This window comes from Labeo rohita, chromosome 8, assembly GCF_022985175.1.
Source record: "Labeo rohita strain BAU-BD-2019 chromosome 8, IGBB_LRoh.1.0, whole genome shotgun sequence".
Classification (NCBI taxonomy): domain Eukaryota; kingdom Metazoa; phylum Chordata; class Actinopteri; order Cypriniformes; family Cyprinidae; genus Labeo; species Labeo rohita.
Genome location: NC_066876.1, coordinates 19,657,713 through 19,673,972, shown reverse-complemented (window position 1 = coordinate 19,673,972; position 16,260 = coordinate 19,657,713). Strand labels below are relative to the sequence as shown.

General features: G+C 37.6%; 1 protein-coding gene across 1 annotated transcript in view; it reads right to left on the bottom strand.

The window, feature by feature from the left end:
* Positions 1-16,260, bottom strand: part of prex1 (phosphatidylinositol-3,4,5-trisphosphate-dependent Rac exchange factor 1) — a 91,389-nt gene that overhangs the window by 51,079 nt on the left and 24,050 nt on the right. The window contains exons 2-9 of the mRNA XM_051117842.1: positions 15,250-15,315; positions 13,250-13,372; positions 10,753-10,857; positions 10,279-10,380; positions 8,279-8,440; positions 5,764-5,897; positions 4,372-4,487; positions 1,654-1,803 (exon numbers count right to left, since the gene is read on the bottom strand). Coding sequence (XP_050973799.1) covers positions 1,654-1,803; positions 4,372-4,487; positions 5,764-5,897; positions 8,279-8,440; positions 10,279-10,380; positions 10,753-10,857; positions 13,250-13,372; positions 15,250-15,315 — 958 coding nt within the window. The remainder of the gene's footprint in view (positions 1-1,653; positions 1,804-4,371; positions 4,488-5,763; positions 5,898-8,278; positions 8,441-10,278; positions 10,381-10,752; positions 10,858-13,249; positions 13,373-15,249; positions 15,316-16,260) is intronic.

The window sequence follows — 16,260 nt, the reverse complement described above, 5'->3', positions numbered from 1 at the left end:
CTGGCATCGCTGCATTAAAGTGACGTCTCGCTCTACCGCCAACTCACACCGCATTACAATACTCTGGCCGAGGTCTTTGCCTTGAACGTGGTAACTGATCCTACAGACTAATACTTCATGCTGAAACATAAGAGCGGCAATCAGAAAGAGCTCTGCGGTATATTTGGGGTTTTACTGCTATGATCATGTGACCTAACAATCAGAAGAACCCTGTAGTAAAACACAAGCCTCAAAAGCAGAGATAACAAGAACAGGTGTCCAGCAGAGGACAGGTGTTTTGTATCGCAATAGAACAAAAGAAAAAAAAACGACAAATGCAAAAATACAAAGCACAATGGAAATGGGTTCATTCTTATTCAGTAGATGTAAATATTTGCTTTGACAGTAATTTAATTCTAGTACTAGACTAGAAGCAGCTATTGATACATTCTTTAAAGAATTTCAAATTTTTTTAAATAAATTTATTGTACAATAATTTCAATGTAACTGCATTAATTTTAACAATTTTTACACAATAAATATTTACTAAACATGTTAAACTGACAGCCTGTTGTACAGTAATTGCATGCCATATGAAATTTGTTAAAGTCCCCATGAAATCACAATTTCTTAGTTTTTTTTTAGTATGAATATGTTAGCCTTAAGGTCATCTATAAACTAGTGCACCCCACACCAATGACAATTTTTTTCTTACTCTTAAAAAAAAAGTCTCTTACTTTGCGCTAATATGGATCAACAATTTTCATGATATCACGGTGGACTTCAGCTGTCCAATCAAATTCTCTCTAGAATCTGAAACGCCCTGCCCCCTACACTATAAATAGATGGTGAAGTTGTGGCTGAAATCAGTCACTTGTTCATGGAATTAGTATTTCCTGTACGATGAATGGCACATGGTGCACTATATAGGGGATAGGGAACAATTCAGACAGTGTAAATATGCCTTCAGTTGGGGTAAATGAAGTGTGGTTTCATGTTAGTGTCAGGTAAACCGCCGCAGCACGCACGCAGTCAGCTCCGGTCAAGAGATACGATAGCATGATTTTAAACTACACATCATCAGCATCAATTCATTTTGAACCTAAAGTGGTAATCAATTAGTCTGTGACTCTTATAAGATGTCAAATGCGGCTGTGATAATGGCCCAAGCTGTGATAAAAACGAAACGCTATTGACTATTTTAAAAAGGGGGCAGGATTGCTTGATATCTAAAGAAAGAAAGACACAAACATCTTGGATGACAAGGGGGTGAGTAAATTACGTGTAAATTTTTGTTCTGGAAGTGAACTACTCCTTTAACTGAGCCAACACAAAATATATTTCTTTATGTACGTAATTATGCTGGAAATCATATCTGGTATTAGTATCTGAAATAAATTCAAATATACAATAAATAATACAATTCAAGCCTCTGTTACCATTCTGCACTATGTTGTTTTGAAATTCAAATCTTGGAAATAAAGCCTCATGTCTTTAAATCCATTCCGTATGTGGTCAGTGTTTCTCCAAACGTTATTTCTCAAAATTTCAAAGCACTTCAGTGGATCTTTAATGATTTGGTTTGATTAAAAAAAAATGTTGTATGCATTTAACTGTTATTTCATGCTTTATTTTCCATATTCCACAATGATAAAGCAAAGTAAAACTACTCACTCTCTCTCTGTTCACGTTCCTTTAAAATGGCGTCTAGCCATTTCTGCTTGTCCTCAGCGTTCTTGGCCATGCACACAAACCACTTGTTTTTAGCCGTGTTGTGAATCTTCCAGCCATTGGTCACCGTGTAGTTGTTACTGTGATAGTCAGCTAAAAAGACAAAGTAAAAGAATGCAACTGGTTAAACAATATTCATAAGCGCTAATAACATTAGTACACCATCTGACAACTAAATCATTACTTATATGGCATGCAAACAACAAACATTGCAAACAACTACACAGGTGTTAAAAGCTGTTCACAGAGGATCTACACAGATCAGATTAGACCAGCTATCTAGCCCTCAAATTAACCTTTAAAAAAAACAAAAAAAAAAAAAAAAAACATGGAGGTTTCATTTCCGCTAAGATGTAATTTTGTCAGCTTATTACCAAGGTTAAAAAAGTTCCCTCTTACCACTGCTAAATGAGTTACTGACCCAAACACAAATGCTGACACAGATAATAAGATTTTCTTTAACAATCTAGAAGCATTAATAATGTAAAAAAGGTTAATCTATCCCATTACTGAAAGAAATCGTTAAAGATGCATTTCAGCGTATAGCACTTTTCTCCCACCATTAAACCAAAGCCTGTGTGTGAGTGAGGGGTTCAGACTGTTACTCATGGTCCAATTTTAACCCAGACCTGACAGCAGGTGAATTATATGGAGAAATGAATGAGGTATGGAATACGTAATGAGCAGTGGTTAGTGTTGAGGTAGTATAAATAGATTTCACAGCACTGAGAGGATTTGACAAAGGGTTTTAGCTCATATAAAACTGGAGAGAATTTACGGGTAATCGTATTTGGCACACAAGTCTGGTACAGTAATAAACACCACCTAAGCGTGAGCTGATTGTTTTACAATTAAAACAAGAGCTCAGTCAAAACAAGCAGATCAGATTGGCGTGAAGAAACATGGACTAATGTGAAAATATAGAGATTTGGTTTTTTTTCCCTGTTGCCACAAACGATGTTCCACTTTATAACTGCTTCAAAAGTGACTGATCCAATCAAAATTTAGAATCTAGAATATTTCATTGTTTTTTTCACATAAGACGTATTACATGTTATAAGCATTACATATTATGGTGCTGCTTTAATCCTATCCTTTGGATGACAGTTTCCAAACAATGATTTGTAAAATATTTAATATTTAAAATAATAATAAAATATTAATGATAACATTTAGAAATAAAATAATCTTCTGAAAAATATACAAATGGCATATAAAATAAGATTAAATTATTATTTATAAAATTATTGCTAACGTATTTCTGAATTGTATATATCACATACCATATTATGTAAAGCATAAAGTATTACACAATATGACTAGGACATAAAATTACTCAGCGTGATATAAGATTTTGGTCACAACACCCACCCCTTCCAATCATTATTCATCGCTAAACTGCCTTAAAATATCCCTTGAAACAACACTGCAATCATAAAACTGCAATTAGTCCAAATATCTGAATTCCAAACTCATTATCTTCAATCTTCACCCCCAGCATGTGAGTCATTTTATCTGTAAGCTTATCCATTAGAGCAAAACACAGCAGCTAAATGATGCATTTACACAGATGTGGCGCGTCATGTGACACAAGCCCTGATAAACATGACACTGAGAGACTGAAACACAAAACACAGTCTCACATTGGCCGTATCGACTGAAGGCACGTGTGGTTTAGGCTGGTACTGTGACAGGCCTATGGTTTTGTTTTTCAGAAAGGATGTTTTTCTTTGTGGCTCAGAGAGAAAGAGAGAGAAGTTGCACTTCCACCCTTCTACTTAAGGTGTGGTGAAAGACTAAGAGCAAAAGGTGAGAAGAGCAGCCGTTACTTCCCCAGAGAGTTGAATTACACGCTCGGCCCGACAGCTGAATGACACTTTTGACGAGGGCCCCACGGCGGTCAGTGCAGCAGAGGTGCTAAATGCAAAGCGCTCGATTCTAAGAAAGCCCTGCCTGATCTTATCTTCAGGACACAGAGGCGCTAATTTCTACTGCATCAGCTGAAGTTCCCTTTAAATGGTTTTGTTTGTTACTTGTGATGTTCGCAAGTATCACATGGTGATCAGATGGAGCAAAAAAGGATATCATACAGGAAACTCCCTTACACATCCTAAGAAAACATCGCTTTGTACACTACAATCGTTTTTATTTTTTATTATTCACCAAGGACATATTAAATTGATCAGAAGTGACAGTAAAGACTTTTATATTGTTATTGAAGAAAACTGTTTTCAATAATAAGAAATGTTGCTTAAGCACCAAATCAGCACTTTAGAATGATTTCTGAAGGTTCATGTGACACTGAAGACTGGAGTAACGGCTGCTGAAAATTCAGCTTTGCATCACAAGAATACATTACATTTTAAAATATATTAAAATAGAAAACAGTTATTTTAATTGTAATAATATTCACAATATTAATATTTTAGTTATATTTTCGATCAAATAAATACAGTGGTGAGCTTAAGAGACGTGTTTATTTGTGTGGGAGGAATGACTTAGCTGCACAGAAAACTCAACTCGCTGATTTAAATAGACATTGAAGTTAGCATGTTGCTAAGCTAACATTTCAATACTCTAAGCAGCAGTGACACATGCAAAACTGGGTAACATAATCTATTTTTAATTACACTTTAAAAGCACTAACAGACTTAAACCTACCAGTTCCGTCTTCCACATTCTCGACCTCCATGACCTCCGTGTTGATGCGGCCTCTGAACACGTACTGCGGCCCGTTGATGGATTTTGTCCTTTTGGTAGATTTCTTCCCAGACACTCTGGATTTTTAAAGGGCGAAAAAGTGAGACCAGTATTGTTTAAAGGGGTGAAGAACTGAGAAACCAAAATTGCCTTGATCTTTTGACATATAAGAGGTCACTGCACTATAAAAATATCCTGCAAGTTTCAGAACTCACAACTATGTTGTTAGTCTAAAAACAGCTTGTAATAGGTAGATTAAGCTCCGCCTTCACAGAAGATCAACATCGCCGCCTGTTTAGCCCCGCCCACCGATTCGCACATATTGTTTACCAGAGAGCCGAACGCAGGTCTATGCAGAAACCAAACGATAAAGATGGCTCTGAAAAGGTCAGCACTGATAGCCTTGTGGTTAGCACGCCGACATGTAGCACTATTGCGCTCCGGGCGTCCCGAGTTTGAGTCGTGGACCTTTCCCGGTCCCGCCCCCTTTCTCTTTCCCACTTCGTTTCCTGTCACTGCTATAATATCCTATCCAAAATAAATGAAATACCAAAAATAAATGATGGCTCTGAAAAGAATAGGATGCTCTAAATCTAAATCACAGCGGTGTCCATCTGTGAGGAATGAATGTGTATGCTGTTAGCCAATCATACCAGTGTGCGTTTACTTTCGAGTCTACAACCCGCCACACCTATTCAAACAGAACTAATGAGGGGGGAAAAAAGCAGGACAGAAAATAGCCTGTCTAAATTATGATGTTTTTTTATGTAATAAGCTTGATAACATTATAAGTGGACCTCATAGAACAGTACAAAATAAAAAACAAAGGCAGTTCATGACCTCTTTAATGTCTACACATGATTCTGATGGCTGTTTCAGTGAAATAGAGATAACAGTAATCTACTACAAAACATGTTTATGCATATGTGACCCTGGACCACAAAACCAGTCATAAGGGTCAATTTTTCAAAACTGAGCTTTATACATAATATGAAAGCTGAGATACAACTATTTGAATATATGGAATCTGAGGGTGCAAAAATATTTAAATACTGAGAAAAATCACCTTTAAAGTTGTCCAAATTAAGTTTTTAATAATGCATATTACTAATCAAAAATTAATAATTTTTATATTTACAGTAGGAATAATACAAAATATATTCATGGAACATGATATTTACTTAATTTCCTAGTGATTTTTGGCATAAAAGAAAAATCAATCATTTTGACCCATACAATGTATTTTTGGCTATTGCTACAAATATACCCCAGCGACTTAAGGTTTTGTGGTCCAGGGTCACATATGGTTACCAATATTTCAGACAAGGTTCAAAAGCATCTTTAAAGCCTAACCGTGACTTCCTCTTGCAGTAGACTAGGAGGTTGTCAAACAGGAAGAAGACCCGTTCCTGAATGTTTCCAGCTGATATCTTCAAAAGGTTGCCTTGGAGCAACAGTTCGGTGCAAATATCAGTCAAGTTCGTCCCCTGGAGAACAAAATAAAGGAACATTTGTATTGATTCGGATAAAAAAAAAAATGAGCCAGTATAAGAGTTTCTACTATAAATATTCCACTATAAATATTTTATTCAGAAGAGATTAGCTGCCTGTGTTCATGTAGCAGAACTAACAGCGCAAGTTGAAAAAAATTATGAAAAAGATGCCAAAATCTGTCTATTCAACAAGACAACATTAGATTTGCCTTTGCTTGCAATCTCCTTGCGTTTTATTACAGCAAGTGTGTTAAACAATTCTTCAGGTCGCACAAATTCTTTGGTTTTTCAGCATTTTTGTGTATTTGAACCCTTTCCAACAATGACTGTATGATTTTGAGATCCTTTTTTTCACGCTGAGCACAACTGAGGGACTCATATGCAACTATCACAAAAGGTTCAAACGCTCACTGATGCTCCAGAAGGAAAAACAATGCATTAAGACCTGAAAACTTTTGAACACTAAAAATGTGTACATTTTTCTTATTTTGCCTAAATATCTTTTTTTTTTTCCATTTAGTACTGTCCTTCAGAAGCTACTTCCATGTTCCCCGGAAGACAAAATAAGTTCAATTACTCTGATCTTCAAATTCAAAAAGTTTTCACCCCCCCCCTGCTCTTAATGCATCATTTTTCCTTCTAAAGCATCAGTGAGCGTTTGAACCTTATGTAATAGTTGAATTTCAACAAGCCGACATGCTTGCAATCTCCTTGTGTTTTATTAGAGTGAGTGTGTGTGATTTCATTTCAGATCATTCAAATCTGTTCATTAATCCAGACCTTCCATCTGTGTCTCAGATAAGAGCGGCCCCTCTCTCTTTAAAGGGCCGGAGGAAGCCCGACAGGTTTTGGACAACCCAGACAGTGTCCTGTTCAATATCCAGTACCATTAAAAATCGATTCCACTCCGACGCTGCGGTTCGTGCTGACTCTGTACAGGATGTGATTTTCTATGCTTGGCAGGTGTGGGCGTGTGTGAGTGTGTTTGATAAGCAGACTCCATCTTCTCTGCTTAATCAATGGCATGCCCAGACGGGTCAATTAGAGAGATGGGAATCTGCTTCCCGCTTGTCCTGCACTATTTACCTATAAAGGTGAAACACTCTGGACTAAACGAAAACTTAATGCATTTGCTTTTCAATCAGACCCCACATCCTGAAACACTCTATAACTGGGGTTAAATAAAGCCTGATTTATAGTCCCTCATTTTATGTTGCGTTAAAGGGACAGTTCACTCAAAAATGAAAATTCTGTCATTAATTACTCATCCTCATGTTGTTCCAAACTTGTAAGACCTTCATTCATCTTCAGAACACAAATTGAGATATTTTTGATAAAATCTGAGAACTTTCTGACCCAGGATAGACAGCAATGCAACTACCACGTTCAAGATCCAGAACGGTAGTAAGGGCTTTGTTAAAATAGTGAATGCACATCGAAGACTGACACGGAAGAAAAAAATGGTAAAATAAAGACTTTGTAACATTATGGTTGAACCTCTGTCACATGGACTATTTTAATGACGTCCTTACTGCCTTTCTGGGCCTTGACGTCTTGCGGGTTGACAAACGTCAACATGAGGTTGAGTAATCAATGACAATTTTCATTTTTGGGTGAACTATCCTTTTTTCTGAGAAAACTATATTCCTATTAACAAATTTTGAAATGTTAAAATAAATCCCCAGCCTGTTGTGCTTTGCAGGAATCTTGAATGTTGACAGAGGCATGATGGGAGTGGAAAACAAACAAACAAAACAGGAGCAAGAATGCACTGTATGCACTAAATGGTGAAAATATTAACCATCTAAGCAACACTTAAGGCTCACCGCCAGCTATAGAAAATGCCCCACTTTGCACAACCACTCAGTACTGCATCGGATAAATCAATAAAGAGGGTTAATGGACAGGGTATAAAGAGTGAGAGAAAGAGAGGATGGAGACAAAGTAACTATGCTATAGAGAAGATGATGAAGAAAAGGAGGCGGGGAGAGACGAGCAAAGAAAGACGAGCAAAGAAGAGCTTAAGAGAATTAGAGTGAGAGGAGGGGAAAGTGAGTTTGTGGTGGCACACTGTTGCATGTTACACAAAACTAACAAGATCTCCATGGTAACGTGTCTTTGTGTTTAGACTTCCTCTTCCTGCTTGTGGCATGTCCTAAGAAAATGTCATCAGCACAGACTCAAGGCGACACCGATCATGTCCACTTCAGTGATTCTTTTGAGACTACGCTTAAAAAATGCTCATAAACACAAAGCATACTGTCAAAGAGGAACTTCCCTAAAACAAAGAGGTTTTTAATAATAACATTAAACCAAACTGGTGCTGGGCAAACCAAACCAACCACGGCAAATGACCAGTCATGTATCTAACTCACCTCCCAGCCTTCTATGTGTGACTGTAATATCTCAAGAGCCTCTAGTTTCTCCATCTGTCGCTTGGTCTCGTTGATGTTGCAGCACACGGCTTTCATGGCCTGCAGGGCCTCCTCTACCGCGGGGTAATCTGAATGCTTCTTAGGGGTCCTCTTCAAAAGTTCCTGAAGGACAAACAGCAGGTACATGCTTGTGTTACACAGTTACACGTCACAATTCTCTGCTGATATGCTTTAGATGCTGTGCACAAGGGACTGTAAAGGATTGTTACTTTATAGGGGATATCAGATGGCCATTTTCCACAAGTTGGTATGATTCTTTATGGTCTTCGGGAAATTTCGCAAGCATACTTTAGTTAAAATTCCTCAATGGTGAGTCGTTTCAGTGCATGTATCATTAAATGATAATGAGCTACTGCTCCCTTCACCCCTCTCTTCCATTTTTTGTGTATTTGATGGCACGTTACCATTAAAAACAAAACTAATCCACGTCCTAAGTGGATCTGATGTTGGTTTAAATACAAAACACCTGCATTGCTTACGAGACATTGTAGCTGCAGCTGCTCAAACACAGAGAAAATGGTGGATAGCGTACAACTGGCTAAGGGCGGCGATATGCTAATACTGGACAGTCCGTCAGCAGTAGTTTTTAGTTTAGGCTTTGGGCTGTTTAGGCTTTTTGGGAATAAAAAAGAAGAAATGGATTTTTATCATTGTAGGGTGGTTGTGTCCACACGCTGCTAAGACACATTTATATGCAAACAACACGTAAAAGCTAATTTTTCATCCGATGTCCCACTTTAAAGTCAACAGTGAATCAAAATTGACCCCATTTTCTATTGCGATATACATTCATGATATTATATCTAAGAAAGACAATATCTTTCTAATTACAAATGTACACCACCATTCCCCAAAAGTATACAGTGCACACCATAAATGAGTACACCCCCTATGAATAAATATAAAATATGTATTTTCCTAATGTTCACTAATATAATTCATGGAAAGATGGCAAAATGTATTAAGTATATGTATTAAAAATATACTTAATAAAAACGAAACAAGTAAAATGTAACAAGTAAATTAGCCAATTTTGTTTAAATGTAGGATTGCAGAAATTAGTACACCCTAGATTTAATTCAGCAAATGTATAATATTCTAGTACTTAGTATGTCCTCCAGAACTTTAAGTACACTGCTCTGACCCTTCTTGGCACTGAGTGTACAAGTTCTTTTAAAAAAAAGGCACATCTGTCCTGTTTAACTCTTGGAGGACTACCTCCTTAAATGCCCTGGTCTCAAAGGGCAAGTGTTGCTCAGATCGTCTCTACAGAATCCCCACAGCTGCTCAAGAGTGTTAATATTGGGTGAAATACATGTCCACTGATGGACTTTCACCTTGGGAGAATGATTATCTTCATTGTCATGCTAAAAAAAATGCCCAACAATGCAGGGAATTGGGAGAGGGTAGCATCTTCTGTTTCAAGTTTTTGTATTATATCACACAGTGGTTTGTGAATTCATGACAGCATTGATAAAGCACAAATCCCTCACACATTAAACACTTATACATCCAAATATAAGAGCTTTACTACCGTACTACCGCTGAACATCACTGTGAGAACCAGGTACTCCTCCTCTAGCAACAGCAGAACATTTTGGATGCTTTTGGATCCGAAATAAATGACTTGGTTTCTATAGTGTCACTCTTTTAATAGCTTTTCCCAGCTCCTGCTGCATGTACTCATCACTAAATGAAAACTTAAAGTGAAGACCTGACTATTAGGAGTCCATTATTTTTGAATGTTGGTTTTACTTCTGCTATATTTTCACATATAAAACAATAATTTTGTATTCCTCTTATACCACTGACTTCTCATTTATGTTGTGCACTGTATATAGTTTATACAGAAGAAACATTAGTGTATATAGAAGAAATAAACAATATACTCATAGTGCTTATGCTAGTAAATGGCCATAGTTGACAAAGGAATGCTGTACCTTCAGTAGCAAAGGGTATTTACAGATCCTCTGGATGGGAGAGAGAAGATACCCTTCAAGAGGAACATCTGTGCTCTTCTTTCCTCCTAACAACATGAGGTGCTAAAAACAAAACCAAACGCATGATATGATTTGCACAACATCCCACTAAAATGATTCATGTTGCAAATACAGTGAGTTTCCATAGAAAGCATTTGAAGGCACACTCTCACATCCTGGTTTGTACAGTAAAATAAGTTCGGGTATCACTTTCACTTCAATAAGTTTTGGAGATATGTTTTTTTCCTGTGACAAATTCAGTGAAATGCAAAATTATGCATTAAATCTGTTGCAGGGCTTCATATGTGAAACTGATCTGTGACAGGACCGTCACAGGGTGTGTGTGTGGGATCTTCATCGTCACAGGGTGTGTGAGCGATCTTCATCAGAATATAAAAAAATGAATTTGACTTTCTAAAACGAAAAGGTGCTTACCAGCAGGAAAGTCCGTACGTCAGGGATCTTGTTAAGCTCCATCAGTAGTCTGAGTGCTTTCTCGTGGTTACTGCAGTACTCGCCATACACAGAGAAACGCTCCCTCTGCAGTGGAGAGAGAAGAGTCAAAACACTTCACAACACTCCTTAGTCAAAATATTTCTTTTTTTTTTTGGTAGGGGTAAGACCCTCCAAACAGATTTATATACATTTTTTGTTACAAACGAGGTCTGTTTTTGCACATTCCCATTTATAAATCTCATCCTCAGGGACAAACTTTGTCCCAGGCTGGCGAGCCTCTAATCCACCCATAAAGTTTTGTCCTAGACTCTGTGAATTTCAGCAAAAGCTCATATGGGAAATACTAAACATATATTAAATATTTTAACATCTTAAATAGCTCTTCCTGTAACCATTCTCTCAAACACTGAGATGCGAAGTGACATAAGGGGGTGATTTCAGGTAGTGAAACTGCAAGAGAAGCAACAAGGCGCTGTCATTCTGCCCTACATTATTCGAAACAACACAGGAAGTGAAATCAAAGTGCACAGGTTTTGCCTGAAAGCCACACCTTCTCTGTGGGGTGCAAATCTAGGTGGAAATAGGAAGTTGCAAGCAAAAAAAAGAAAACCTAATCTTCAGACATTTAAGTAAGCAGTGCACATCTTTTATTATTAAAGACATGCACTGTTCACTTTTAAGGGTTTAAAGATTGTTGATTTTCCTTGAATTTTAATCCCAGGATGCAGTAATTACAACAGATCTCTATTACTATTACCATGCAAGCTTTGACAGCAAGTCACTATTGTCAAACAATCTTCTTAACTGCTCTTCCTTCACAATATGGTCCAACTAAAACTAAACTAAACTAAACTAAAATAGTGCTGGGTCTGGCTATAAAAAAGTCCAGAATAAAATAAATAAAATAAAAAAAATACAATAAAATAAAATAAAATAAATAAATTTGGGCCTTGCTAAAAAAAAAAAAAAAAAAAACATCCAGAAGAACTGTTCATTTGGATCAAATCAAGGCTGAGATGACAGTTTATTAAAGATGCATGTGGTGAAGGTAGGATGTCATTTATCCGAGCTCAACAGGAACAGTCTGTGTAGGCACTGTAACCTTGACGGGGACGCTGCGAATCCTGACGGATGAGGGTGCTTGAGGCATCCTGACAGAGCAGGAAACTGATACAGGGATTCCACAGGCACTGTGTGTTTGGAGATCAGCTGTGTTTGTTTTCCTGTTTATGATACATTGCCAATTTCATGCTTTCTCAATTCACCCCCTTCATTCATCTGTGCGTGTTGTCTATATGAAGAGCTGCACATTGTCTACATATGTTTGTGTGTACATGTCTAGAGAGGGTCTGGCATTTGCATTAGTGCGGATACAGTGTGTGTGTGTGTGTGTGTGTGTGTGTGTGTGTGTGTGTGTGTGTGAGTACTCTGGTTGGGCCCTCAGGGCTCCAGACCTCAGCACCTGTAATGAGAGAGTTTGGCAGCATCACACATCCTCATCCATAAACGAGGCGAACATCTGTCCTGGCATATGCTTTATAGCACCGTTCATCCAAAAAACACACACAAGCATAGTCCAATTAAGAGGAAATTCACTCCAGTTTGAGGTTAAAACCTCAGAATGTTTCAGTGAACTTGGTTGAAGGTCACATCCAAATGCCAAACCCAAAATGGCTTCTTGTGAGAGCCATACGAAGAGTTAAAGTACCAGAATTAGTTTGCATGGCTTTAAAAGATACTAGACTACTGCTGGCAGCCAACACTAAGAAATGAATTAAATCACTGTTCAAGTCACAAATGACCATTATTACCATATTTCCAAACAGCGGAAAGTATTTATACAGAATTGTAGACAGATATTTAGACAACATTACCAAGATTTTCATAAAGTTGCAACATTATTGCATGTGAAAATCTGAATATTCCATTTAGTGTTTTTAATTCAATATCCCAAATACATGAATAGTAACCCAAATAATATAATCTCAAACTTTTTAGATACTGAGAAATGTAACAAACCACCTGGCTGAAAATTGATCACGAATCACGTTTTGTTTTCCTAACAATGCATCATGCAGTGATTTTCGACTGAGATCCATAATAAAGTAGAGCAGGCAGACCTACTAAACCCCTAGAGCTGATAACTGAAATACATTTCCTCCTTCTGTTTAAACTGAAAATTTGTTGCTAAAATTGGAATTCTGAGTGAAACCGCATTCTCTATACTTTTATTAAACAATTGGCCACGTGTGGCATGTTATATATTTATACACAGGCAGTCTCAGGGAAGATAGTATTTTGAGAGAATGGAGGAAGTGACTGCATATAGATCTAGAATACTGAGAATGATCCCACACTGAGATGGATTAGGAATAACATTTTGATGGTTTGCATGACTAAAAAGCTCAATAAATCAATTGCTAATCAGAAAAACACTAGTTCAAAAATTATTTCAAATGCAATCTCATGGACTCACAAACTTGAGGAACACATGTCCGAGAGAATGATGTGCCTGGGGTTCAGGCTGCAAACTGGCATCCAGAGTGGAAAGAAACTCGCGATGGACTTCCAAAATGGACTCTATGTTGGAAAACAAGATCTGCGTGAAAGGAAGAGACAATACTTGAGAAAATCACCAAAAATAAATACTTCAGACCCCATAGCCACATTTCAACCCTAACTGGCAATTATTTTAAAGAAAGGTCATTTATTTTCACTGGGGCTGCCCTCTAATAGTTGACTAATCGTTAGTTGATGACAAGAGGCTTGGTCGACCAAAATTTTATTAGTCGCTTAGCTGCAGAAAAAAAATCCACAGGAAGTGGCGAAGTCATGCAGTCCGTGACAGACATATTGTTAACGGCTGGTCTATGTGGTAATACAGTACCAGACATCTAAATGCTCACCTATCATTCACTGACCTCAAACATTGCTTTTCATCTGAAATACTGTAAGTAGTAGCAACTTTACATGGCAGCTCAATCTAATGTTAACCTAGAAAAATGTGCGCTATTCAAGTTTCTGTGGAGTGTGAAAGCTGAATAGCAGCATGCTTACTGCAAAGCACAGGTGCAGTCACTTGCTCTTAAAATACTCCGTCATTTTTGGTCATACAGATAAAGGTAATCCATCTTTTGAATCCGTAAAGACTATGCACGCAAATAAACACTTACAATAACAACGAAATGTTGGGCTTTTGTAAAATAATTAAAGCAAACAGGACGCGCTTTTGCCTTCTTGGTCTTTGTGAACTTGCGCGAAACTTTGAAACTCTGTGTATACTTGCCTTACAGACATGTAAAATATGTCTAGAGAATGAAATGTCTACTTTCAACCAATTCAAATGGAAAACAAATATTCTCAGATTACATCATTCGTATGAAACATGCATACAGGAGCATCCACTACTATGGAGATGACGAGTCAGTGTCGACATCATCTCTTGCTGGTGCGCTGTGGCAAGCTTTTTTTGCATGCGCTTGAGCAATTATGAAGCCAATTTAAGGCTCATTATTATGATTTATATGGTTTATTAATAAACGAGCGACTAATAGTCTAAAAGACTAATGCTTAAATTACCCGTCAGACCTTCGTTCATCTTCGGAACACAATTTAAGATATTTTCGATGAAATCCAAGAGGTCTCTGACCCTCCCATAGACAGCAGGGGTACTACCAAATTCAAGGCTCAGAAAAAGACAAAGATGATTGACAAAGTCGTCCATGTGACATCAGTGGTTTAACTGTAATTTTACAAAGCTACGAGAATCCATTTTGTGTGCAAAGAAAACAAAAATAACGACTTTATGCCACATTTTCATCTCTACTGTATCACTTGTGGACGCCCGATGCACGTGTGTAGTCTCTGCCCCAGATCCATAGATTTCATACATTTTGCGTCACGTGTTCAATGTTATAACGACGGAGCTGAGTCAGCACCAGCACCACCACACGCATGCGTAGTGGTAACATACTTTCGTAAAAACACGTCAACAAATGCGCAGTACAGACGAAAATGTGGAATAAAGTCGTATTTTTGCACACAAAAAGTATTCTCGTAGCTTCGTAAAATTATAGTTGAATCACTGATGTCACAGTGACTACTTTGTCAATCATCTTGGTACTTTTCTGGGGCTTGAACATGGTAGCACCCTTGCTGTCTGGGAGGGTCAGAGACCTGTCAGATTTCATCAAAAATATCTTAATTTGTGCTTCGCAGATGAACAAAGGTTGTACGGGTTTGGAACAACATGAGGGTGAGTAATTAATGACAGAATTTTCATTTGTGGGCGAACTAACCTTTAAAACGAACGACTACTAGTTGACCAGAAAAATCTTTAGTCATGGGCAGCCCTAATTTTCACATGGTTTGATATTAAATGCTTGATTTTAAGAGTTCAAATATTTTTAAAGCCACTGTATATCTAAATAATAATAATACTGCAGTGTGTTGTGTTTTTTGCATTTTGTTTTTTACCTTGACCTGCTCTGGAGTGAGACATTGTTGGTTTTCTGCCGTCTGCCTTATTCTCTGAAGAAAAGCCTGTTGATTTACAAAAAACAGAGAGACACAGAGGGGGTTAAAACAGTTAGTGTTTACACACAGAATCACTGCGGTGTGAAATAAAGGTGGGGCAGATTTATGTTCATCTTAACGTAGTTGTAACACTTCCTGTAAGTTTACACCCTCTTTTTGCTTGTAACTGTGACTGGAGTATCAACATTCATCTTTAGTGACAAACACACACCAATGTCAAGTCACCATTACTCCACATGCACTGCACTGTACTGTTCTACTGGAAATGGTTTAGAAAGCATCATATCAAGAAAGAAAAAACAGAAGTGTCATTAACAAACTGTCAGAGGCTTTACAAAGAGATCCTAACAGCACTTTTTCCCAGATGTGTACTGAAACCAAATGGCTGGGAAGCCTTCTACACAAACATGCACATTAAACTATCAAATCAGAAACACAAAACTCATTCAATCATCATCAGTGGAGGACTGCAAATCATTAACCTACATTGTATATACACATATTAAGAGGTGTTTCACAACATTCTGACTCCCAGCATCTCCAGGAACAAGCATTTGTGGTTAAAAAGTATATACATTTTAATTTTTTAACAAATGACCAATCGTTTCACTACATAAGCCCCTTATTAATCGTTTGGGATTGTGTAGAGCCCTTTGAAGCTGCACTGAAACTGCAATTTGGATCTGCAACCCACTGATCCCCACTGAAGTGCACTATACTGAGAAAAATCCTGGAATGTTTTCCCTTAATTTCTTTTTGACTGAAGAAAGAAAGACAAAAACATTTTGAATGGCATGGGGGCGAGTAAATTATCAGGAAATTTTAATTCTGGAGTTAACTAATCCTTTAAGGGTTTGCTGAGGCCTACTGGCGGGCCCAAGCCCCATGGTTGAGAACCACTGATATAGCCACATTTAGATCATCTCTGTGAGTAAACAGTATATTAGGTGA